This window comes from Tiliqua scincoides, chromosome 3 (assembly GCF_035046505.1).
Source record: "Tiliqua scincoides isolate rTilSci1 chromosome 3, rTilSci1.hap2, whole genome shotgun sequence".
Classification (NCBI taxonomy): domain Eukaryota; kingdom Metazoa; phylum Chordata; class Lepidosauria; order Squamata; family Scincidae; genus Tiliqua; species Tiliqua scincoides.
Window position 1 is genome coordinate 207,498,723 of NC_089823.1, and position 27,098 is coordinate 207,525,820.

General features: G+C 45.6%; 1 protein-coding gene across 1 annotated transcript in view; it reads left to right on the plus strand.

Moving 5' to 3' along the window:
- Nucleotides 1–27,098, plus strand: part of NYAP2 (neuronal tyrosine-phosphorylated phosphoinositide-3-kinase adaptor 2) — a 189,495-nt gene that overhangs the window by 114,521 nt on the left and 47,876 nt on the right. Inside the window, exon 3 of the mRNA XM_066622358.1 lies at nucleotides 18,104–19,204. Coding sequence (XP_066478455.1) covers nucleotides 18,104–19,204 — 1,101 coding nt within the window. The remainder of the gene's footprint in view (nucleotides 1–18,103; nucleotides 19,205–27,098) is intronic.

A 27,098-nucleotide genomic window follows, 5' to 3' on the forward strand; every position in this document is an offset into this window, starting at 1 on the left:
GGGAAACTTCAGGAGGCTTCCCTGACACATTTCTGGAGTCACGCGAGGCATCCAGGTAAATGGGGGGGGCAGATTTGTGCGTGGGGAGTAGCGGCAGCATCCCACGGGGGGCACGGCGTTGGGGAGGTCCACTACTAGAGTGAACTTGCCTGATGTTCCACATGCACCTTCTATATCTGGAATTTCCAAATGTATAGAAGTGATTTATTGTACCAATATAACTGTTGCCAGCCGTTCCACAAGAAACTCTGCATCTGGTTGCAGATTCTGATAACAAAACTGTGTAATGTAGTGATGAAATCATGCAGTGCTAAGCAGATTAGGAAGATAATGGTAGAACGACATTTTTTACACTGTCCCTGCGGGGGGGGGGAAGCCTGTCTCCCCACCCCCGCTCCCCCAGTAATCTTTTGTAGCAACCTCGTCTTAGTCTGAAATGGTGTCATTTAATTGGGAACAGTGAGAATACACTGTGATATCAGTTTAATTACAATAGATCTTCAAATGCACAGATTACTCTCCAAGGAGACTGAAAGTACATGTTACTTTGCATGTAATTTATTCACTGGATGCCTTTCCATATACTGTCAAGGTAGATTTTCTTAGGAGATAATTCTTTACAGAGCTTACTCTCTCCGGACTTCTGATTGGACCTACCTAGCAAGCAGGATTTAGCCTCTTTTACTTCTATGGTTTAAAGCACTTCTAGATTGCCTTTACACGCTAGGGCAGGAAGTGGTGTAGCTAATGATCATGTAGTCTGGCACCAAGCTCAAAATGTTGCCCCGAAAGTGATGTCACAACAGGAAGTGACATCATGCTTGGGCTTTTAAAAAAGTGAAAATTGGGAGGAACCCCTCCACTCAGCAGCTTGCCCCCCACTTGCTCTGCTGCCTCCCCTCAGTCAGTGGCATAGCTAAGGCATCTAACTGCTATCTGGGATCAAAGAAGATTTGTAGCCCCCCCATGACAAAATCAAAGTTAATTAAGTAAATAAATAAAAAGTGCGCCCCTTATTGGCTAGAGACTCTATGCTGGGGTAAAGAGGGACGTTTATTCTTCCCCTGCTAAATATAAGAAGAGCACCACTTGAAAAGTGCCTTTTTACCCAGTTAGCAGGGGTAACTGTCTTATGAAAGTTATTTGATTTTTCCCTGTAAACCGCTTTGTGAACTTTTAGTTGAAAAGCGGTATATAAATACTGTTAATAATAATAGTTCTTAGTAGGCAACCTTCAGTCTCGAAAGACTATGGTATCGCGCTCTGAAAGGTGGTTCTGGAACAGCGTCTAGTGTGGCTGAAAAGGCCGATTCGGGAGTGACAATCCCTTCCACACTGGGAGCAAGTGCAGTCTGTCCCTGGTCTGTCTCCCTGGCTATGGGCCTTCCTTCTTTGCCTCTTAGCCTCAGACTGTTGGCCAAGTGTCTCTTCAAACTGGGAAAGGCCATGTTGCACAGCCTGCCTCCAAGCGGGCCGCTCAGAGGCCAGGGTTTCCCACTTGTTGAGGTCCACTCCTAAGGTCTTCAGATCCCTCTTGCAGATGTCCTTGTATCGCAGCTGTGGTCTACCCGTAGGGCGCTTTCCTTGCACGAGTTCTCCATAGAGGAGATCCTTTGGGATCCGGCCATCATCCATTCTCACAACATGACCGAGCCAACGCAGGCGTCTCTGTTTCAGTAGTGCATACATGCTAGGGATTCCAGCACGTTCCAGGACTGTGTTGTTTGGAACTTTGTCCTGCCAGGTGATGCCGAGAATACGTCGGAGGCAGCGCATGTGGAAAGCATTCAGTTTCCTCTCCTGTTGTGAGTGAAGAGTCCATGACTCGCTGCAGTACAGAAGTGTACTCAGGACGCAAGCTCTGTAGACCTGGATCTTGGTATGTTCCGTCAGTTTTTGTTGGACCAGACTCTCTTTGTGAGTCTGGAAAATGTGGTAGCTGCTTTACCGATGCGTTTGTTTAGCTCGGTATCGAGAGAAAGAGTGTCGGAGATCGTTGAGCCAAGGTACACAAAGTCATGGACAACCTCCAGTTCATGCGCAGAGATTGTAATGCAGGGAGGTGAGTCCACATCCTGAACCATGACCTGTGTTTTCTTCAGGCTGATTGTCAGTCCAAAATCTTGGCAGGCCTTGCTAAAACGATCCATGAGCTGCTGGAGATCTTTGGCAGAGTGGGTAGTGATAGCTGCATCGTCGGCAAAGAGGAAGTCACGCAGACATTTCAGCTGGACTTTGGACTTTGCTCTCAGTCTGGAGAGGTTGAAGAGCTTTCCATCTGATCTGGTCCGGAGATAGATGCCTTCTGTTGTAGTTCCAAAGGCCTGCTTCAGCAGGACAGCGAAGAAGATCCCAAACAAGGTTGGTGCAAGAACACAGCCCTGCTTCACGCCGCTTCGGATGTCAAAGGGGTCTGATGTGGAGCCATCAAAGACAACAGTGCCCTTCATGTCCTTGTGGAAAGATCTGATGATGCTGAGGAGCCTGGGTGGACAACCAATCTTGGGGAGAATCTTGAAGAGGCCATCCCTGCTGACCAGGTCGAAAGCCTTTGTGAGATCTATGAAGGCTATAAAGAGTGGCTGTCGTTGTTCCCTGCATTTTTCCTGCAGTTGTCTAAGGGAGAATACCATATCAGTGGTGGACCTGTTGGCTCGGAATCCACACTGTGATTCTGGATAAACGCTCTCTGCAAGTACCTGGAGCCTCTTTAGTGCAACTCGGGCAAACAACTTTCCTACAATGCTAAGGAGAGAGATGCCACGGTAGTTGTTGCAGTCACCCCTGTCGCCTTTGTTCTTGTACAGCGTGATGATGTTTGCATTCCTCATATCTTGAGGTACACCACCTTCTCTCCAGCAGAGACAAAGGATTTCATGCAGCTCAGTGATGATGATCTCTTTGCAGCACTTTAGGACTTCAGCAGGGATGCTGTGTTTTCCAGGTGCCTTGCCAAAGGCAAGGGAGTCCAGGGCCATGTGAAGTTCTTCTAGGGTTGGTGCACACAGTCACGTTCTGGCAACTCCTGCGACGCCGCTGGAACCAACCGTATTGGTTTCTGCCTTTCCATTGGATCATTCCAGCGACGTGGAGAGGGGGGATTTGCTGCATGGGTAACAGCCTAACCTCCATACCTTCTTTACCCAGGCTTCGCGCACTGGAGAGGACACTCCCAACTTCGCCATACGGCGTCGGCACAACACGGGAAGCAGCAGTTACCAGTTATAAGTCTTTGCTCAATTGGTGTAGGGCATGACGCCAGGGGCTGCTTCCGACGGTGGGAGAGATCATTGCATCTCATTGGGCAGCTACCGTCCGCCTTAAGCTGGGCAGTCCCCAGCCAGTAAGGTGTTGCCTCGCCACGGTCCGTTAACCTCACGGGGTGCGTGGGGTTTAGGGTGAAAACCGACAAGCGGATCGACAACTCTGCACCATGCAATAGAAAACAGAAAACTCCTGCCCTAAAGCTGGGCACCTGGAACGTAAGGACAATGACACCTGGCTTCTCTGATGACCTGCAAGCAATAGACGATGCACGCAAAACAGCTGTCATCGACATGGAGCTGAGCAGACTGCAGATGGACATCGTCGCCCTTCAAGAGACAAGGCTGCCAGATTCCGGATCTGTCAAGGAGAGAAATTTCTCATTTTTCTGGCAGGGAAAACCACCAAACGAAACCAGGGAACATGGTGTTGGCTTTGCGGTCAGAAATAATAATAATAATAATAATAATAATAATAATAATAATAATAATAATATATGGAAATGGCTGACTTATATTAACACCTTATTGGTTTCATGTTGTATCACGATAACATCTCATTGCAACATGTCACTAACATAATAATGTGTCATTGCCTCTCAGAACAATCAGTTTCATAGGTCAGTTTTGAGTTAAGGAAATCCACTTTTTGTTCCATAAGGCAGTTGTGTTTTCCTTTTATGATTAATTGGCCATATCTTTTGATAGAATAAAGATATTCCAAAGCAGTTTATTTCATTGCATTCTGCATTAAATTACCTTTCCAATGATATATAACATGATGGTATTATTCACACATACCAAGATTTTCATGATTTTGGTCACTAGTGTCAAGCTCAGCTTGTTGCCCCCCTAAAGCTTGATGCCTGGTGCAACTGCTACCCCCTGCACCCCCTTAGCTACGCCATCAAGGACAGGAGTTCTCAAACTTCTTGGGAGTAAAACTCCTAAGGTAAGTCTTGGCATGAGAGGGAAGAAGGCAGCAACGCGATCCCTAGGATTGTGCCACTGCTGGGGGCCAAGTGTTTTATTTTTTTTGCATGCAGCAGAACGAAGCGGTCTACAGGAGGTGCGGGAAGCCCTTTGGAGCACTTAGCAGGGCTTCCCAAGTTGTAGAATACTAAAAAAAAAAAAAAAAAAAAAAAAAGCAATTGGAAACCACTTCCAGTTTCATGATCACAAAGTGGAAGTGATTTCCGATTGCTTATTTTCAGTATTCTACAACTTGGTAAGCCCTTTGCAGGGCTCCACGGGCCTCCCTGCGTCTTCTACAGTCTGCTGCATCCTCCTATAAATAAAAAATTCCACCTCAGCCCCCGGCAGCAGCACAATCCTGGGAATTGTTTTGCTGCCTTCCCTGCCCCTTAAGAAGCCAGAGGCTCAGGCTCTCAGGCTGGGGATTGTGATGCCCTAGTTTGAGAACCTCAGTGCTAGGATATCACTAATGAGGCTTTAATGGCCTATAATGGAACAATTCAGTTTCCCTCTGATGCTTGCTGGGGGTCATTGAGTCCTCCTGAGTAGAACTCTTGTTCTGCTGTAGTTCTGGGCATGCAGGTGTGTAAATAATGCAGGCTGTTAGTTAATTGTGTTCCTGTGAACTGTTCTGAATAAACAGAAGTTGCTTGTTAGCCTACTTGTTTCAAATGACTGCTGACCTGAGGGTAGGATCTATCCAAGCCTGGCAGCCCGAGTGAGTACCCCACACCTAGAACCCACAACCACAGCCACACAAGATTCCTGTTTATTATTAGAAACAAATACTTTAGAAACGATTTCTTTTAGTTTTTTTCAGTTGCAGTAAAATTCTTATGGGAACATTTTGATAAGAAAATATTACCAGTCATGGACATAAGAAACGTATTTCCTAAAGCAGACAATCTCTTTAGCATTCTCCTCCATACATTTCTTCCAAAAAGAAACTTCTAAGTTTTTAAAGAAAGTCCCCAAAATTGTTCATTTGTGTTAAGAACTGGTTTTTACCCAGCCGGGGAGTTGAAAACAAAACTCACAAAGTGTCCCTGGGAAGACTAGATTGATAGCCATATCGGGTCCTTTTTGGACTAATTTTTTAATTATTCTTTGTAGATATTGTGGTTGATCAGTTACATAGTCCTAATGAGAAATCTAGTGCCAAGCAGCAAAGTCCAGAGGCAAGAGACCCTTAGTGGAGAGAGTAATAAGTCATTTAGCAATTTTCCAAGAATGTTCTGTGGATGGATTCTTCATTGTGGGAAAGGTTAACTAATTCAGCCCTGTGTAAACAGAGAAGGGGAGCTGGTTTAATATAGGAAATCAGACAGTCTGGATCACCCTGATTAGTTGCAGGGCAGCAGTCTCTACCCTTTGTACCTCTGACAAGCAAAATGTCAAAGCCTTAGGCTAGCCAACGGCAGCAACGTGACTTTCATTCATGGGTGGTTATGGATGCTCACAAAAGCCCCTTTTGCTACATTTCTTCCTAGATTAGGTGTCCTGAGTTTCTGGGAATAGTTAGCAGAATTCTGAATGCCAACATCTGGGGCTCTTCCAGAATGCACACACTAAAAAGTAGTAAAATAAAAAAATTTTAGGGATTCAGTACAAAAGTTATTATTTTGAAGGGACGATTAGTGATATTTTATTCTGCAAGTGTACAGCACAAGTGAACTCCTGCAGGAAGGAAGAATAAAAAAGAACACATTAAAAACAAATATTTAAATACATTTAGGCTACAATCCTATACACCAGTGGTTCTCACACATTTAGCACTGGGACCCACTTCTTAGAATGAGAAGCTGTCAAGTCCCACCGGAAGTGATGTCATGACTGGAAGTGACATCATCAAGCAGGAAAATTTTTCACAATCCTAAGCTGCAATCCTACCCATACTTACCCAGGAGTAAGCCCCATTTACTATCATTGTTAAAAGAATACACATAGCAGCTTGTTAAAAGTAAAGGTCTGTAACATTTTCCCAAATGTAGTCACATACCATGGTAGTATCAAGTCTAATATAGTAAAAACAAAATATTGAAATGAATGGGGACCCACCTGAAATTGGCTTGTGACCCACCTAGTGGGTCCCAACCCACAGTGTGAGAAACACTGTATAGTATACACACCTGGGAGTAAATGCCGTTGAACTCAATAGGACTTACTTCTGGGTGGATTTTCAAAGGATTAAGTTGTTAATAATGCGTACAAAAGTTATTATTTGGGGAGGGGTTCATTTGTTATTGTTTTGATGTTGCTTTCATAGAAAGAAAAAGATGCTGAAAAGGGGTGGTAACAGACACAGATTTTCAGGATCTGGCCTTAATCACTTACGCCTTAGGTCCAGGTAACCTGAACCTAAGGCTGCCTTTGAAAAACTGCTAAATTGCTTAGCAATGAAGAATTGCCACCTTCCACCTGGTCTTGTGGACTATGGAATTGAACTCTCTGCTCACGCTTGATTATTATGTCCCTGAGATGGTCATACCATTTACTCCCATTCCTCTGGGTTGTACTTCTGTATGCGGTCATACCTGAACCCATACTAGAGATCCTAGATGGGGATGTGCAACTCTAATTGCTTCCAAAGACCCATCAGGCAGTTCAGTGGGGGCCAGATGCACATGATAATTAGAGGTGTTTCCAGTGAGTACGATAGCATTACAGTCTAAATCTTACTGAAAGCAATGGGCCTACTTCTGAGTAAAATAAATAAGACCATTTTCAAACACCTCTAATGATAATGTGGGTGTGGATGTGTATCCCCGTCAACTGTGTACATAGAAACTTCCTGATATAAGTAGATCCTTTTCTGAATTAGGACACTGAGTCAGTGGCAGACCTCCCATTTATGTTCGATGCGGCAAATGCCCCAGGCCCGAGCCTTTAGGGCCCCTAGGAAACCTCTCTGAAGCTCCCGATGGGGTCGGAAACTGTGCTTCTGGTTTTCTGGAAGCGTAGTTTATAGCATTGGAGAAGCCTCAGAAAGCTTCTCTGACGCAGCCTGCAGTCGCATGAAACTCCATGAGCCTCGGGTGAGTGGGAGGGGATTTGTGTGGGGGGGGCAGTGGTAGCCTGCAGGGGGGCACCATTGTGGACCTTTGCCCTGGGGCGCAGGGCTGGGGAGGTCTGCCTTTGCACTGAGTTTCAGCAGTCAGGCCTTTTTACTCACTTTAGAAATGCTTGTCTGCAAAATGGTCTGGTCCAAATTAGAATCATTTTCAAATAAAATTTGAAACTTTTAATGCAGATTTCTTGTTTTGGCTTTGGTACTTGATACTTCACTTCTTAGTTTTAGTTCTTAGTTGGCAACCTTCAGTCTCGAAAGACTATGGTATCGCACTCTGAATGGTGGTTCTGGCACAGCGTCTAGTGTGGCTGAAAAGGCCAATCCGGGAGTGACAATCCCTTCCACACTGGGAGCAAGTGCAGTCTGTCCCTGGTCTGTCTCCCTGGCTATGGGCCTTCCTTCTTTGCCTCTTAGCCTCAGACTGTTGGCCAAGTGTCTCTTCAAACTGGGAAAGGCCATGCTGCACAGCCTGCCTCCAAGCGGGCCGCTCAGAGGCCAGGGTTTCCCACTTGTTGAGGTCCACTCCTAAGGCCTCCAGATCCCTCTTGCAGATGTCCTTGTATCGCAGCTGTGGTCGACCTGTAGGGCGCTTTCCTTGCACGAGTTCTCCATAGAGGAGATCCTTTTGGATCCTGCCATCATCCATTCTCATGACATGACGAGCCAATGCAGGCGTCTCTGTTTCAGCAGTGCATACATGCTAGGGATTCCAGCTCGTTCCAGGACTGTGTTGTTTGGAACTTTGTCCTGCCAGGTGATGCCGAGCATGCGTCGGAGGCAGCGCATGTGGAAAGCATTCAGTTTCCTCTCCTGTTGTGAGTGAAGAGTCCATGACTCACTACAATACAGAAGTGTACTCAGGACACAAGCTCTGTAGACCTGGATCTTGGTATGTTCCATCAGCTTCTTGTTGGACCAGACTCACTTTGTGAGTCTGGAAAACATGGTAGCTGTTTACCGATGCGTTTGTTTAGCTCGGTATCGAGAGAAAGAGTGTCGGAGATCGTTGAGCCAAGGTACACAAAGTCATGGACAACCTCCAGTTCATGCGCAGAGATTGTAATGCAGGGAGGTGAGTCCACATCCTGAACCATGACCTGTGTTTTTTTAAGGTTGATTGTCAGTCCAAAATCTTGGCAGGCCTTGCTAAAACGATCCATGAGCTGCTGGAGATCTTTGGCAGAGTGGATAGTGACAGCTGCATCGTCGGCAAAGAGGAAGTCACGCAAACATTTCAGCTGGACTTTGGACTTTGCTCTCATTCTGGAGAGGTTGAAGAGCTTTCTGTCTGATCTGGTCCAGAGATAGACGCCTTCTGTTGCAGTTCCAAAGGCATGCTTCAGCAGGACAGCGAAGAAAATCCCAAACAAGGTTGATGCAAGAACACAGCCCTGCTTCACTCCACTTCAGATGTCAGAGGGGTCTGATGTGGAGCCATCGAAGACAACAGTGCCCTTCATGTCCTTGTGGAAAGATCTGATGATGCTGAGGAGCCTGGGTGGACATCCGATCTTGGGGAGAATCTTGAAGAGGCCGTCCCTGCTGACCAGGTCGAAAGCCTCCGTGAGATCTATGAAGGCTATAAAGAGTGGCCGTCGTTGTTCCCTGCATTTCTCCTGCAGTTGTCTAAGGGAGAATACCATATCAGTGGTGGACCTGTTGGCTCGGAATCTGCACTCTGATTCTGGATAGATGCTCTCTGCAAGTACCTGGAGCCTCTTTAGTGCAATTCAGGCAAACAGCTTTCCTACAATGCTAAGGAGAGAGATGCCGCGGTAGTTGTTGCAGTCACCCCTGTCACCTTTGTTCTTGTACAGCGTGATGATGTTTGCATCCCTCATGTCTTGAGGTACTCCACCTTCTCTCCAGCAGAGACAGAGGATTTCATGCAGCTCAGTGACGTTGATCTCTTTGCAGCACTTTAGGACTTCAGCAGGGATGCTGTCTTTTCCAGGTGCCTTGCCAAAGGCGAGGGAGTCCAGGGCCACGTGAAGTTCTTCTAGGGTTGGTTCACTGTCAAGCTCCGCCAGCACAGGCAGGCACTCAAAGTTGTTCAGTGCTTCTTCGGTGACTACATATTCTCTGGAATATAGCTCAGAGTAGTGCTGCACCCAGCGTTCCATCTGCTGCGCCTGATCCTGGATGACCTTGCCTGCGGCAGACTTCAGAGGGGCAGTTTTCTTCTGCGTTGGACCTAGGGCCTGCTTGATACCATCATGCATCCCCTTGATGTTGCCCGTGTCAGCTGCTATCTGTATCTGGGAACAGAGCTGGAGCCAGATCTCCTGGCAGTCTGCTGGACTTTGCTGCGAGCAGCTCGGAGGACCTGCAGGTTGTGCTCATTGGGACAGGCCTTGTATGCTGCTTGAGCTCTCCTCTTTTCCTCAACGACTGGTGTCAACTCGTCAGAGTGAGCTTCAAACCAGTCTGCCGCCTTGTTGGTCTTCACTTGATACTTCACTTATTTACTTCACTTATTCACTTCACTTCATTTACTTCACTTATTTAAATCTTTTTATAGCATTCTCTGTTAGATTTGGCCCATCTTTTTAAATGGCTGGTATGTAATTCTGGGAATTCTTTCAGTGATCTAAAACAGTAAGAATGAGTTATTTACAACTTCTCAGCTTCCCATGGAGTGTATTCAGGGGGACAAACTAACTACCCACTCATTTCCATAGGCACAGTCATAGGCAACTTGTCAATGTATAGCCCAATTTGTTCTGGCTGCTACGCAGATTCAAACTTTTCAGAACTCCTTTTTTAAAATTAATGAATACCGTTGCTTTAATTTTTCTTCAGGGGAAATAGAGAGAAAGAGGGTGTTTTAGATTTGAAGTTCCTTTGGCACAGCCCCTTTATAAATGAAGAGGTAGGAGTTTAATTGTCCCTTATACTTAATTCTATTCTTCTTAGTGGGCTGAATTGCACAGTAAATTAACTCTGTGTGGAGGTCTCAAAAGCTGGTAAACAGCTGAGACACAATTGAAAATGACAAGCCTGTTATTTTTTTTTAATTGTTCTTTCGCGTCATGCTCTGAGCAAATCATGAAAAGAAATGTCACCACATACTTTCATATATGGAGAAAAAGAAAAAAAAATTCATAAGCTGGAGGATGACAAGAAGCAGGCAGACCTTCCGTAATCAACTGCAGCATGTCACCTAAGCATGTCTAAAAGCTATGCTGAGCCTTTGTGTTGCAAAAATATAGCATTTCAAACATGTCATATAGTCTCAGTTTGGTTTTCCAGTTGGGGTGCTCTCAGGCTATTTTAAGGACTGAGCCTATTGATTTTGGAGCAGAGTTGCTTACGTGTTGTAACAAGCTCTTAAAAAAATGATATGCTTTCAAGATTTCCTAATTGAAAAGAGTGAACAATAATATGGTGGTAGAGAAGCCTGATGAACTAATAAGCTACAATGGATTAGAACTCACCAGAGGTCCATCTCTTCCCATTCCTGGGGTGATGACCTCCTAGTGAGTTATTTTTGGCAGGCTGAACAAAATAAATGTAGCCAAGAAACACCCAGCAACTGTTACCTTGCACATGTCTGATCTTGTCTGGTTTCAGAAGCTAAGCAGGGTCAGGCCTGGTTAGTACTTGGATGGGAGACCGCTTGGGAATACCAGATGCTGTAGGCTTATACCATAGTCTTTCGAGACTGAAGGTTGCCAACCATTTTTTAGCCAAGAAAAATTTCCAGTAGGCCAACTATCTAGCAGATTGCAGTGTAACATTCTCCCAGGGTGTTTTCACACAAGTTGCTTTCCAAACAACCCAGTCCTATGGATTGGGCTGCACATAAAACAGTGGAAGTGACTTCTGCTGCCCTAAAATGGTGACCAGTGGTGCGCACAGTACTCAGTTCTGCAGGTGCTGATGCTAGTGGCAGAGCCACAGATCTGCTGCCAAACTCTGCTATGCCAGCCAAACCAAGTTTGGTGAGGGTGGGAGGTGGGCAAGGAACTGGAGGCGGGGGTGGATAGGGCGGCAGTGGTGCACACCAGATCTTATCCCCTGCTTTGCAAAGTTCCCTTCCCCTTTGCTCTCCTTGGATATAAGACACAAAAATTGTGCTGTATGTTTGAGGAGATCCATAGGCAGCCCAAAGGCTTGCCAGTAGGAAATTATAAATGTTTTATACTTACCTTTCATTTGCCCTCGGGTTGTTCACCCACCACTGGATGCGGTATGCACCTTTTTGGCGCAGTTACATCAGCATGGCCAGAGGGGAGATAGGTTTGGAGCCTAAGGGTGCAATCCTAACCCCTTATGTCAGTGCTTTCCAGCACTGGCATAGTGGTGCCATGGGACATGTGCTGCATCCTGCAGTTGGGTGTCGCTCACGGAGGCCTCCTCGAAGTCAGGGAATGTTTGTTTCCTTACCTCAAGCTGCCAGAAAATCACCTCTGTTCCCTTTTAGAAGGACGGTTCTTGAAGTTCTCTACTGTCCTCAATAGTAATAATCCTTGGCCTGCGTTCCGGGGGCTTCGTGTGTCTTGCCTTGACGTTCCCCTTGATCTCTTTGCAGGGTTATTGTATTATCCCCATTTTGCAGATGAGGAATGCTGAGGCTAAAGGGAGGCAAGGCTTGCCTCAAGTTGAACTCTAGGCCAGGTGAAGATGTGTGTTTGTATTTCTGACTGGTGAAAGTCTCTGAATGGCACCTTCCTTTCAGAACACTGAATTGTCTCTCCTTTTGTATGCCTGAAGGTGCCGAGCCTTGTCAGCCAAGCAGGTGATCTGGAAAAAGGGGCAACAGGCAGTTTTTTTAATAGGTTCCCTGGGCAATAAACTGAGGAAGATAAGCAAGTAAGCAAAGCAGTATTTGATGTGGAGTCTTAGGGTGCAATCCTAACCCCTTATGTCAGTACTTTCCAGCACTGGCGTAGAGGTGCCAATGGGACGTGTGCTGCATCCTGCCGTTGGGTGTCACACATGGAGGCCTCCTCAAAGTCAGGGCATGTTTGTTCCCTTACCTCAGAGCTGCATTGCCCTGATGTCAGTGCTGGAAAGCACTGACATAAGGGGTTAGGACTGCACCCTAAATGTGGTAAATTTGGGTGATACAGCACATGTGGAAGCAAGGAAGTGAACAGAGATGGGCACCCACTACCCATCTGCTGTCTGAAGTGACCTCTTCAGCCTCATGGATGGGCCGTCCCTGTGCTCAGCATTGCCTTTTTCATCCCTGTCCTCCATCACGGTGAAAGTTTTCCAGAGAAAAGTAGATGTATGACAGCATTATCTCATACTTGACATGTGTTTGTGTGTGTTCATATGTCCCTATGCATGTTTGAGAGCCATGTATGTTTGACAGCAGCAGTTGGCGTTTCTGGCCATTCGGTTTCCTCGCTCCACCACCTCCCTCACCCCACCCCCCTCCTGCTTGCCCGCTGGCTCCCCCCAAGCCCCTGAAGCAAGGGGAGCAAGTGGACAGAGACTGAGATGGCCGCTGCTCCTTTGCAGAGTGCCATTTTTATCCGCGATGGTGTGGGGGTACAATTGCTTGGGCAGGTGGCTGTACTGTTGCCCCCAGGCAGCCTGCAGCCTGGTGCAATTGCTGCCCCTGTACTCCCTCTAGCTATGCCACTGCTTTATAGTGACTTAGAGCAGTGTTTCTCAACCAGTGGTACTCGTACCGCTGGTGGTACTTGAGGTTGTGTCTGGTGGTACTTATGGGACCCCCAGACCCCTTCTGCCTGGCAGGAAGACCAGCAATAGAACCCAACAAGCTGCAATCGGGGGCTTGGTGGGCAGAGCTCCAGCATGCACTTGTACGCTTGAAAACACCCTCCTGTATATCCTGAGCTGGTGTTTGTTGCATTGCGTCTGACCTCCCAATCTGGAAGTAACTGGTGATGACATCATCACCAGTTACTTTCCATGGTGCTGCCAATAGGTGAACCACACAAAGTGGTACAGCAGGGAACAAACATTGAGAAATGCTGACTTAGAGAACATTATTAACGGTGTGAAAAGATACCATTATTAATGGTATATCTGTAGATATACCAGTAGCTTTTTTTTTTTTACCCTAGATAGACCATTGTTCTGATCCACAGGGTTCTTCTTATGTTTGTCTTGGATAGGTTTCCCCACCAATATAACAAGACAGCTGTGCAGTAAGTGAATATTATTAAGGGTGGTGATTGGCCGCAGTGAGCCATACATGGCAGTTTGCGTCCTCAGCAGGCACAGAATCTTTTCCTCGTCTGCTAAATGTCAGAGTACTAATGCAGTGCTGTGCCTTTTTCTCTCACAGAGATTGCCAAATAACCTTTTCTTTGCTTGTGGGATACTGCCAGATATCCTTCCCCCACACACCTACACAAACCACCACCACCCCCCCCCCACTCACACACACACACATGGAGCACCCATGCCGAGAGTTAGTTACACATAAATGTGCAGAAACATTGCCTACAGGTCATTAATGATCCAGGTTTTGTTCCATAATTACTGTAAGCAGAATTTTGTTTTCCAATATTCTTGCATTCTTAATGGTCTGGAAAGGTAAGTGATTGATCAGGCAAGGTCTGAAATAGCAGCAAAGTGCATATTTTTAAGTACCTGACATTAGGAAATATTTTCAGCCCAGACTTCCAGGAAAAGGCAATCTGATACATATTTTTATTTTATCTTTGTTAGGAAATGGCTTGACGTAAACTCCAGCAAAGGGGATATAAAGATCTTAAGGGGGTAGAGAGAACAAATGGTTTTGCCGACATTTATCTTTCATATTATGTTCTAGGGTGAAATTAGCTGACCTTTCTGCCACTAATTGTGTTTTGTTGTCCTTACATGATACAACATGGCATCGTACAGCAGATGAAAAAATGTCAAGCACTTCAGTAGTGCATTTCAAACCATGTTATCTTCTTTTTCTTGATTATATAGCACAATGAATAAAAGGAAGCACTGATCAATGCCTGTATTATGGGGTAGGTGGGGGAGAGGTTTAAGAAGGATCTTTTCACTGAATGAGAAAAATACAGATCTGGAAGAGTCCTGAAGGTCACTTCATACACAAAGCAAAGTCTCTACATCTAAATAAAGCTTATAACATTAATCCATATTGTCCACTTTGTAGTAAAAACATGTGCCTGGTGGAGGAATCTGTCAACATGCATCCAGATACTTCTGATTTCAACAACTGGGTGCACTCTTTCCAATCCCCACAATCCAGATTGGTAGGTGCTTTGGCTCACAGAGGTCATGCACCAGTCTACACAATTGACCAGGTTTGGCGTTGGGCCAGAGGCTGGGCCGTCTCCATGATGAGCATCAGACTGTCCTCTGGCATATGCTTTAGGCGCACACTGGGGGAGTCATAACTGGTGCTTCCACACCTGATATATACAAGTAGCAAAACACTGGGGTCTTGGGGTACAACACCACTACCAAGCACAGTGTGAATAGGCAGTTTCAAAATGTCCTGGGACAATCATATCCAAATGCATGTTATTCTCCAGCAAAGCTTTGCAGGTCCTTGCCATACAGTCACTCATATAGATGTGTAATGTGCAAAATGCTTTATAATTCATTATCTGAATTATGAGAATTGCACACTTCTGCATGCAAGTCCAGCCACAAATCTTACTGTGGGGAATGTGTTACTGCCAGTGCACAAGAAAGTAAATTTTAAAAGGTACTCAGTATGGTCTGTAGGAATTAGCAGATTGGAAAGATATATCCATCAGGAAAAGTCTAAAAACCTTCAGCCCCCCAAAAAAAGGAACACACAGGCAGGATTTTCAGCAATACAATAAACCTTCGATTTAATGAACTAATGGGGGAAAGGGGTGACCATTAATGCTGAAAGCCTGTTAAATCCTTATGCATTTACATCAAAGCACATATGCATGTGCAGAGCACACATGACTAGTTTTTAATGAAGAAGAAATTGTCTGCTCCAAAGTCTGCTAAATCAAGTGTTCATTGTAACTACGTTCCAATAATTTCTGTCTCCAGTGAATAACTTAAGGCACATACTATGCGGTCACCTGGGTCTCACTTGAGACTTTTGGATTTTAAGTAGATTAGCAAGACAGATAAAAAGACACAATTGCAGGGCTTCTGTCTTTGGTAGTGCATCTGAGGCCAAGTTTGTAGAAGGGGGTCCTTTAAGTCTAGAAGTGCTGCCGGCGAGTCTTAATGTTAGAAACTCACTGGGTACTTTTTGATGGGTTGGCAGGAGATAACTAGAAAAAGAAAAAGAAAAAAAGAACTTGCATGTGCAGCATTTGTAGTAGTGAAGGAAATGGAGCAAAGAAAAGTAAACATGGAGCTGGACATAACATTGACCTGTGCTAGATGACAGGCATGAAGAAAACATGTTCCAGCAGAATCTGCTGACCCAGTGTTGCATCTAGCTCTATCCAGCTGATATGGAAATAATAAGATACATATAGACATACTCAAACAAAGTCATTTCATTCAATCTGCTGGGGATGGGGGTGAGATTGCATTCAACTGCACATTCCACTGTAGATGGTCTACCTGCACAACATGACTTAAATGGAATATCAACTAGGATGTCCCTAATGGGCAGATGGCTTGCAGCTTGTCCTCTTACTCCTTAGTTCCATGGTAGGCAATGACTCTTCTCCAGGGGAGTCTCTGAGTCAGAGCACTCTCTGAGATAGTGTAAGAAGGCATTTTAAGCTGAAAAAGTCACTGACTTAAATACATTAGGAATAATAGCATAATTTGCAATGTTCCATTGAGGCTCCCTTTTTTGTTGTTTCTGTGCTGTTGCCCTGCCCCTTTTCCTTCCTTGGGCATGAAGAACTTGGTTAACTTAGGAGTTCAGGATGGTCTGTCACTCGGCAGAGACTCTGTGCTACACAGCTCCTTAAGCGGATGGACAATAGGACCGAGGAAGCAACTGCATCCCAGGAGCTCAAGAAGTGATTTTTTTTTGCTTGGCTGCACCTCAGCCAACACAATACTATGGTCCTCTTTCATACTGCAATGGGACAGCCCACCATGAAGGTTAATGAATGCAAAGGGGGGGGTGTTGCCTTGGAGGAGGTCCATATAAAAGTTCTCTCTCTCTCTCTCTCTCTCTCTCTCTCTCTCTCTCTCCTGCCAAAAGCTTCTGGCAGCATGACAGCAGTGTGCATCTATAGCTCTCAGTCCTTTTTCTGATGTTTGGCAGGCATTTTTAAAAAAAAAATCTATGATTTTGTACATACCCCAGAGATTTTTTTTCCAGAATATAGCAACTTTACCTGGCCTGTTATTTCCACTACTTTCCCATCCAATTTATATACAAGGCATGCTGTTTGAAGATAGGAAGAGTGATTCATGCTTCTGTAGAGTGCTAAAAATATACCTATAGTAGTCATAGTAGTAATGATTTCTACCCTGCCTTTCTTAAAAATTATTCAAGGCAGCTTAGAGCCTAATCCTTTCCTTCCTTCCCCCACTAATGCAACCACACCAAAAATGAACTTGCTGTATCCAGCATGGAGGAGGGGGGCAGATCAGGAGGAATTGGAGGAGAGAGGGGAGGTGTCCTTGTAAGCCTATCTCTCTGCAATGGATCTCCTTGGACCTGTGCCAGCTCTGTAGCTGGCACAAGTCCGAGGACAAAAAGAGGGTGGAGAGACTTGGAAAAAAGAGGATAGGATCTGGCTTGTGCCATTGCCACGAGATCCACTCAGTCCCTACCCCTGTTCCTCCCCCTCCCCACCCATTTTCCTCCCGGTCCACCCCTGCTGCTGCCTTACCTGGTCCAGCAAGCACGGTGGGAACCAGCGATGGATGTGGAGCACTGCCATCTCTTGTGGCAGTGCTCCAAAACTGGTGCCAACAGACAGCGCATCCAATGGAGAGCACATCTATTTCTACAAAGCAGACAGAAGACTCTACACAGCAGAAGACTAAGGTTAAACAATTTTTGCCCATATATATGCATATATTCTGGCCATATATGCAACAGGGATCAAATGTGTACACCTGTGGGCCGGGCAAAAATTGGTTAATGCATCCTAATGAGGACTTAAGTAAAGCCATAGCCTATTAGGGTGGCCTTATAAAATTTCTCCTAAAATAGGTCTTTTAGAGTCATTCAGTACTTCAGTCAAACACTTTGGCCTTTCAGCTCAGAGATGTCCATACTTTACTGAACAGAGATTAGGTCTAAGCACCTTCAAATTTTTTACACATATATGTGGGCCGATATTAGCCACATTGTTGCACATGTATTTTTTTTAAGGAAATCGCAAGACATTTCTATAAACTGCTTCTGCGGTTAATCCTTAGAGATTAATTTGTATGAAATCTGTGACCTTTCCATCCAGATGATTTCCATGCAGCCTATTTGCTTTGTAGTTTCAATGACAACCTAGCATATTGTTCCTAGGTTTAAAATTTGCAGAAAGACTAAGATGCAAGAAATTATTCCTCCTTCTTGACTACTATTTAAGCTTCAGTATTCAAATAGAAGAACCCTGTTCAGTTCATCCAATTGATTTTGAAGAACAGAGCTTTGATCCTCAAGCTAACATTTGCACACATGTACACTGTTTGGTGTTGAGGCAACAACATTTTTGACAATTGGAGCAGTACACACCTAAAGTATCACAAGATGATATCTTGACAGTTTTTTTTTGTTTGTTTTGTTAAATATACACTTTCTATATAGTGTAATGTTGGGCTGAAGCTGAGATAAATGGATTAGAAACATAGTTAACTGAACAGCCATTTTATGGCACGTGTATTGAAGATGGACCATATTTTCATTCAATTTGTCTCACCAATATATTTTGTGTTTCCTTTACAGTGTCAGCGAAACCAAGGCCTCACAGTGATGAATATACAAAGAAGGTTCCTCCCCCTAAGCCAAAACGGAATCCAAACACTCAGCTAAGTGCATCTTTTGATGAGACATATGTCAAAAAGCACGGCCCAACAAAATCAGTGCTCAGTAGGGATGCGTCCTTGTCACAGGTCAGCAGTCCTGCTCCAGATACAGAGGAAGAGGAAGAACCTGTTTATATTGAAATGGTTGGGAATATCCTAAGAGACTTCAAAAAAGATGAGGAGGACCAAAGTGAGGCAGTATATGAGGAAATGAAGTACCCCATCTTTGATGATGGAGGCCAAGATTCAAAGTGTTCATGTGAGTATGACCATCACAGCTGTTCTTCTCAGTGTGCTACTCCCACGGTGCCTGACCTCGATTTCACCAAGTCCTCAGTGCCATCCACTCCCAAGGGTGTGCTTTGTGATATCCCCCCACCATTTCCAAATTTGCTTTCTCATAGACCTCCACTCCTGGTGTTCCCACCTGCGCCAGTGCAGTGCTCCCCAAATTCTGATGAATCTCCTCTAACACCGCTGGAAGTCACCAAACTTCCTGTGTTAGAAAACGTGTCTTATATCAAACAGCAAGCTGGAGCTTCTCCATCTTCACTGCCACCTCATACTCCAAGTCATCCAAAACTGGAGAAAGACCAGACAGCATCTCATGGAACTAGTACTCCAGGGCACTCCTCTTCACCTCCTCATCCTTCTACCTTATACAGAACACAGTCTCCACATGGCTTTCCTAAAAGCCACTCTGCCTCTCCCTCTCCTGTGAGTATGGGTCGGTCACTTACCCCCTTAAGTCTCAAAAGACCTCCTCCTTATGACTCTGTACATTCAGGAAGTCTCTCAAGAAGTTCTCCATCAGTGCCTCATTCTACAGCCAGAAACATATTACAAGAAGGGGGGAAAATGGTAAACGTCACTGTCAATACCTACGGGTCGTCATCACAGAGTAGTTCACGTTCTAGAACACCTACCAGTCCCCTAGAGGAATTAACCAGCCTTTTTACCTCAGGACGAAGTTTACTGAGGAAATCCTCCAGTGGAAGGCGATCTAAAGAGCCTGCAGAGAGTAAGTGTTTCAAATAATGCTTTTTTTTTTTTTTTGCTTCTCATTTACATTTGCACGAAAACAAATGTCCTAATTTAATAACTAGAGCACTTCCCAGCATGAATTACACATTCAGCAGTCCTAAAATGGAAGGCAATAAATTACGTTTAGGTTTTGTTTTCTTCACTAGAGTTGCACACTTTTAAATGTATGTCAGACTGTATTAAACCTTGCAGATACATGGTATCAGAGAAGAATTCATCGTTGATGGCAAATCACCTCATGTTAGACAGGGGCACTTAGTACCTCCTAAAACTATCACCTAAAACATTGGTGAAACCCCCCCCCCCCAGTCCTGTCCCCTGGGGCAAAGGTTCATGATGGTGGCCACCTGCAGGATTGCATCACCCCCATGTGCAAATCCACCCCCCCCCCCACTTACCTGGAGCACATGGAGCCTCGCACAACTTCAGGAAGCGCCGAAGAAGCCTACTAAAGCTTCCCTGGGCTCTTAAACTGTGCTTCTGGCAAACCAGAACCACAGTTTCTGACCACGTCAGAAGCATCAGAGAGGCATCTGTGCGGTCCTAGAGGCTTGCAAGGCTCAGTGCCTGGGGCATTTGCCCCTTTCCATTAATGGCAGGTCTGCCAGTGACCTAAATGTATTTGTGCAGTGATGGCTGAATTCTCCTCAGCTTGGTTTGAAATCAACTTGCAATTTAGGAACTTATGAATTTGATTTCCATGATTCTCGTGTCATACCACTCATGCTGGGTGGGGTGATCCTTCAGTTGCACAATTAACTTGTAGGGGTGTGCTTTGTTTTCCAATAAATGAAAAAAGGCAATCATAACTAGGTCATTTTGATGCTCCATCATTCATTGCAAAATGAATGGAATGAACTGAGAAGTGTGACATTTATTTGGTTCATTCTGGAACTCACTCATCATTATCATGGCAGCTTATCTTGTAGTATTCCAGAGCAGGTGAGTGTTAGTCCCTTTTTTCACTGTCTAAAGTTAAAAAAGAGTGGCAGAACCACTTTGGGCTACAACAGTTTTCCCCACAATGTCACAGACATTGCATTGCTCTCTGGGACATTGTGAGGAAAATGACCATCACCAGTGGAGGTCAGATGTTTTCGTGATGGTGTTCATTTTTCTGACAATGTGGTCATTGTCAGTTTGAAAACCACTGATCTAGGCCAATGCTATCTGCTCTGACTAGCAATGACTTTCCAAAGTCTCAGGAAGAGGTCATTTCTAGCTCTACTACTTCAAAGCATTTAACTGGAGAATATCAGATTAACTGGGAGAATATGAGATATGGATGGGAAATATATATGGGCTAGGAAATATTCATAAATACATGGTGAGCCTATGCCCCATTTCAGAACTATCCACTTTCCTTGATTTCTTCTTTATGACTTCTGAAATGTTTTGCATGCAGCAAATTTTCAAGATTTGTTTTTAATGAAAGCATAGGGACTAGACTAGCCATTTTCAACCTTTTTCAGCTCACAGCACACTGACAAGGCCCTAAAGTTGTCAAGGCACACTACTAGTTTTTAATTACATTATTATGTTACAATTAATTTAATTAATATAACTAAGGGCACAAGCCTAACCAGGTCTACTCAGAAGTAAGTCCTATTTTGTTCAGTGGGGCTTACTCTCAGGAAAGTGTAGTTAGGATTGCAGCCTTAGATCACTACATGACAATGAAAGAAATTCCCAAGAAGAGAAGGAGGTGTATGTGGTTTCTGGAAAGGTTTTGAAGCGGGTCTGTTAAAACTGTTATCAACTGATATGCTCTGATATGCCAGGAGGTGTTGACAAAGAGATGAGACTGAGCATACTGGAGGGACAGTAAGGAGATGTGGCTGAAACAAGTGCAGGATTCACTGGGGTAGGGGGAGAGAGAGAGAGAGAATGGGAGGCAACTGACTCTGGACTTTGGAAGGTGTGGAAGAGGGAGGGGTGGGGAGGGGCAGTCAGAGGGGTTAACTGCAATTATGATGGGGGATGTGTGTGCAGGAGGGGAGGAGGTGGGGGGGAAGAAAAGCATCACTTGCCTGCTCATGCATTCAAGAAAGAGTGTGACCAAGCCTCTGTACATCTACTCAGAAGTAAGCCCCATTTTAGTCAATGGGACTTACTCCTAGGTAAGTGTGGATAGGATTGTGGCCCAGCGCCCTTCCTGCCAAAGTGTTGGCAGGGGAGGCAATGCAGGGAGGGTCACTTTGGGGCATTGCTGGCAAGGAAAAGGGTCTCTCCAGAATCCTTTCCAGCCAGCCACTTCTGGCTCCTACCTGCTTCCACCTTCAGGCTTGCTCTCACCCCCTCCTTGCTCTCGCTGCTCACCCTCACTCCCTCCATGTTTCCCCCCTCCGGGAGCTCTTCCAGGCTGCCCAATCAGCGCATGGGGCAGGCACCAGCAACAGCAAGAGCGCCCAAGCCTCTGCGTGGCTGCCCCTTTTTCTTCTGCTGCCGCACGAGGTTCCAAGCCACCACCTCTCCCACACATGCAGCTGCTGCTGCTGCCGCCACCGCCGCCACCACGCCTGACTCCTTGGCAACGTGGAACACCTGAGGCAGCCTCATGACACACCAGGTTGAAAACCACTGGACTAGACACTTGATTTTCAAAATAATCCTTACCAGGTAACAAGGAAAGCTTGAGTGCCAACCAGTGGCATACCCAGCGGGAGGTAATAGGGGCTAAAGTTCTGGGTGCCAGGCTTGGAAGAGCAGTGCGATGACCCACTCGCTCCACCACCGGATTTTTGGTTTGGTCTGGAACTGTGTCAACAGTGGCTGTAGGAGCCACTGTTGGTGTGGTTGCATCTGACCTGAGGGCCATCCTCTTCTCCTCCCCTTTAAAGAAAGGAGAGGAGAAGAGGCCAGCCATCAGAAGGCAGCCATTTCCCCCATTGCTTTTCCCTGGATAGCCAGACAGAAGCAGTGCTCGCCTCCTCTGATTTCGGAGGAGGCATTCACTGCTTCTAGCTCCAATATAGCCTTTTGCCTTGCTGCTAAGTGGTGCAAAAGGCTCCATCGGAGCCTTGGCCACCTCCTTCCTCCCCCCCCCCCTTTTTCAAAGGGGGAAAATAGGAGGCAGCATGGAAGTAACTGCGGTGACAGTGACATCACCGTAATTACTTCCGGGTCAGGGGCGGCAAATGAGGGGGTAACCCCTGGTGGGAAAACCACCAGAACTGCCACTGGTGCCAGCATTGCTCAGCACTTGATTGCTGCCTTGAAGTGATTTGTCCCTGTAGACACGTTAGGGAGGACAAGCTTCATTTTAGGCAGGTTGTGCCTTGTGTCATGAACGGTGAGGGAGCCAAGAATTAGCAGGCACAACACTGTTTTAAATTTACTTGAGTCCTTTTCCCATCCATATCATGTTGCCTGCGCTTTGCCTTCAGCATGTCAGAAATGCTTTACATTCAAATCCTTTGGAAAATGAATCGAGTGCTGTACAGCAGACAGGAATTGTACTCTAAACCTTTAGTAGTTCAGTGAAGTAAGTGAGCATGATATACTTTTCCCTGCAGGTCCTATAAAATCACTTTATGAGTCAGTCTGAGGTATCTTGAAACCCGTGTAGCCGAGGTGCTTTTATTTGAGAAGGGTTTATTATCTAGCCCTGTAGTTTATGTAGCAAGTGGCAATAAATTATGCCTTTGGGGCAGAAGAGCAACACAAAAAACACCCTGGGCCAAGTGCACCTGAAAAATGACTGTGCATTTATGGTGTCATTTGCAAGAGATGTGGGCCAAATTGTGTATGCAATCACACTGTGAATCCTGTGTTCTCCTTTTCTTGAATCAATTTGCCTCCCGTGGTTTATTTTACCAATGCCAGGGATTCACTCCACTTATATGAGAGAGTTTTAAGAGTATCACCATGGAAATTAGTGGATTGTGTGTGTGTGTGTGTGTGTGTGTGTGTGTGAGAGAGAGAGAGAGAGAGAGAGAGAGAGAGAGCAGAAATTGGCTCCATCCCTGTACAACAGCTTGGCAGATTGCATCCCATTATGTAAGGCCATCCTTCCATGGTTCATTTGGTTTTGTGACATAAAAAATTACAGTAATAAATACACAATAACACCAGATTTTTGATGTGTGTGGGCTCAAAAGCAAATCTGGATAGACGATTCGTGCAAGAAAGGACCCTGCTTTTTTTTTTTTTTTTGTCAAATATGTTACAACATTTCAGAATAATTAAAACAAAGGGGTAAAGGAATGGTGAAGAAGTACAGATGGCAGGAAATATTATTGAAAACACTATTTGTTAATAAGCAAATCCACAGCAAATAGCATATGTACTGCTCTGGCATCATCTAGTATTTTTTTTTTTTTTTTTAAAGAATGAAATTTCAATGATAATGCTCATAGATTCAGCACTCCCCATCCAGTCATGGGCTGGTTGCCATGTTATCACCTACATCCAACTGGACTAACGTAGTCCCCCTCCTCCTACCTTAAGGAGGTCTTCAACATTGCTCTTTCCTCTGGTAAACAGTGCAAATGGTGGAGAGGGTTGTGAGAGAATGGTTCCATGCAAATCAGGACAACGGCTGCTCTAACTCCTCATTAGTATAATAATAATAATAATAATAATAATAATAATAATAATAATAATAATAATAATAATATTACAGGTATTTCTATACGGCCTTAGACTTTATTCAAGGCGGTTTACATAGGCAGGCAATTTAAATCCCCGTAGGAATTTTTACAATTTGAAAGAAGGCTTCTATCTTTCAAGAAAGCACAACATTCAGATGTTTCTTTCTTGATCTGGTCGCACATTCTGGCCTCCATCCTCCCACCCTCGGAGCAGATGGAATTGCTCAGCTTCAGCTTGTCAGCTGCTCCAAGGTCACACGGTGCCAGTGGCCTCGAACTGGCGACCTTTGGATGTTATCTTCAGGCAAATGGAGGCTCAACCCTCTAGACCAGACCTCCTGCCTAGTAGTACACTTTAATAGGAGATAGTAGCTCAATGGTAGAGTATCTGCTTTGCATATAGAGTGTGATGGATTCAGTCTCTGGTGTATCCAGTAGGGCTGGGAAAGATCCCTCTCTGAAATGTCTTGAAGATGCTTTGTCTAGTCAGTGTCGACAATGGGGAGCTAGATGGACCACTGGAAGTAAGGCAGCTTCATGCCTTCATGTATCATCTATGCTGAGAGATGGTTGTGCCAATTGTAGAGCTCTACACAGGCACAAGACGCAGTGCAAGCATAGCCCAGAGTTGTGGAATCAGCTGCCCATTTGAGGAGATAATACCGAGTGCTCTCCTGACAGGGATACTGCTTTCATTTTGTTCCCAGAAAACACTGGAATGAAAATTTCAGCATGGGAGCTAATGAGCTAATATTTTTCCTGAACCATCCCTATTTGGTTGACAGTAGCCTAATATATAAATGCATTCATTTTTAATATGATTAGTCACTTTCAACTTCTCATCTATGTCACTTGACAGATAATTAAATTCCGTAACACCAAAGATTCACTTGACATCCAAGAAAGTAACAGAAATGTTGAAGTTATCTAAATCTTCAGATGCTTAACTTAGTCCTCAAACGTGTTAAAAATGCAAGAGCTTAATAATTCCTCCAACACCACCCCCAACCAAGGCATGACTGAGGACACAAAAATGAATTTTTCCACAGGGAAGAGTTGCAGTATTTGAGAGACCCCTGCAGGGAAATTAAGGAGAGTAGGCATTACAATTATTATTCATCACAAATTAGGATCTTAGGGATTGTGCAGGAACTGACACAGCACACTAATCATTTTAATGGGTCTTACTGGAAAGTCCATTAAAAAAAATTCTGGTAATAGCCATATTTGCATACAAAGAAACAAGATCTGTAAAGTTCCCATGGAAATTAAGACAGTTAGCAAAGAGGTGTGTGTGTGTTATAAGATGTCAGATATGCAAAAATTCAGATGAGCTTCGTTTCTCACCATGGCATTGAGCAAGAACTTGATGGACCGATGCATGATGAAGCACATCCCAAGGGCCAAGCTACCTCCCTGCCATCTTGATTCATTTAGGGTCCAATCCTATCTGACTTTCCAACCCATGATGCAGCCATGCCAATGGGGAGGAGGAAGCCCCTGTCTATGAACAGTGCAATGAGATTCTTGGAGGAAGTTCTGAGTAGAGCTGCAAAGGAGGAGTGCATGGGTCATAAGCTAACCTCCCAGCTGCTGCGGGCGAGCAATGCATCTTGCCCACCCGTGGCCACTTTTGTCCCCTTGCACGATCACTCGCGCTGCCTCATCCCCTCCTGCGTCCTCCCTCCCTCCCTCCCTGTAGGTCCACCCATGCTTGTGATGTGAAGGGGGATGGGTCCAGAATCGTGCCGGGAGTACAAGCTTCCTGCCGGCACGGTTCCTCACCGCTTTGTGCTACCTCCCTTTCTGTCCTGCAAGGAGAGGAAACATGCAGCACAAAGTGGTGTGCTCCCACTCGGGGCACATCTTCCATCTCTTCAGAGGAGACGAAAGACGCGGTGCAGTATTGCACCTGGATTCCGGATGCGATGCCACTCCAGACAGCGTCTTTTGTCTTCTCCAAGGAGACAAAAGACGCAGCCCAGAATCACAACTGGAGAGGCAGTGAGCTCCTGCCTCTCTGGCAGCGATTCAGGGCTTGACTGGGCTGCCCCCCTCGACTCCTCCTTTACAAGAGAAGAGAAGAGAGGGCAACCTAGAAAGTCAGCATGCTGGGAGATACAAGCATCTCCTGGATTGCTGACTCTCTAGGCCACCTGTTTCCTCTTGCCGCCTGCTGACTCTCTAGGCCGCCTGGAGGAGCACGGATCAGTCGGGCTCTGAAACACTGCCTCTCCAGCTGCGTTTCTGGGCTGCCCCCTCCTTTGTTAGGAGGAGGGTTTTTTTATAAAGAGAGACAGTTGTGGAGGTCTCCTCATTGTTTCCGCTGCCTGAATGGGTCTCCTTGAATCAGTGCCAGCCATTTTACTGCCATAGAAATGAGAAAAATATGGGAGAGAGAACAGGGATCGAATCCTGGTGCATGCCAGTGCCACTGGGATCCACCTCCTCTCTTGTTCTATCTCCCACCCTCCCCCTTCCCCACCCAGACTCTCCCACATTCCTCCACTTGCCCCATTCCTCCTACCACCCATCCCCGATATTTTAGTGCCATCTTATTAGCACTGCCAGCAGGAGCTCTCCCCACTGGCCTGTGTGCAACGTCTGCAGCCATGTGCATTGGCAGCCTAGTTGTGCATGCCAGTGGCATGTCACGTTCACTGGTAGGCCAGCACTTCTGCCAGCAGAATGCATATTCCACCAATGGGACTCCATTATATGTCCACCTGCAAACTGACTTGTCAGTATCTAGATAGCCTGAGCCTAATCCTGTTGTTACCCCCCCCCCCCGCCAATGCAGCTGGGCAAAATGGCTACTGTTGCATCCTGCAGAGATCTCTTATGGATAAGGAAAAAATCATTTGTTTACCTGAGGGTAAGTTTCCACAGCAGGGGGGGGGGGTCTATGCAAACCTGTGCTAGCTAAATAACTGGTGCAGTTCCATGTGAACCCATACCCCTGGATCAAAACTGGGAAGGGGGTTAGGATTTGGCAGTGGCTGCTGCCACTAAATCCACCCCCTTCCTGGATCAAATCCATGCATCCCCTACCCTGTTGTTATCCTGTTCTGCCCTCCCCCATCCCTGTCACTGCCTTGTTTCACGTTCCCCTGCCCCCTTTCCACCCTCCTGCCACTCCTTTCCACCTCTCCTGCCAACTCACCTGCAAGCTACTCTGAATCCTCTGGCACTGACCAGAAGGCTGTGGCCTTCCTGCAAGTATCCCTGGTAGTGCACTGAGTACTGTGCTCCCAGAGTGCATTTTACGACTGGGAGCTT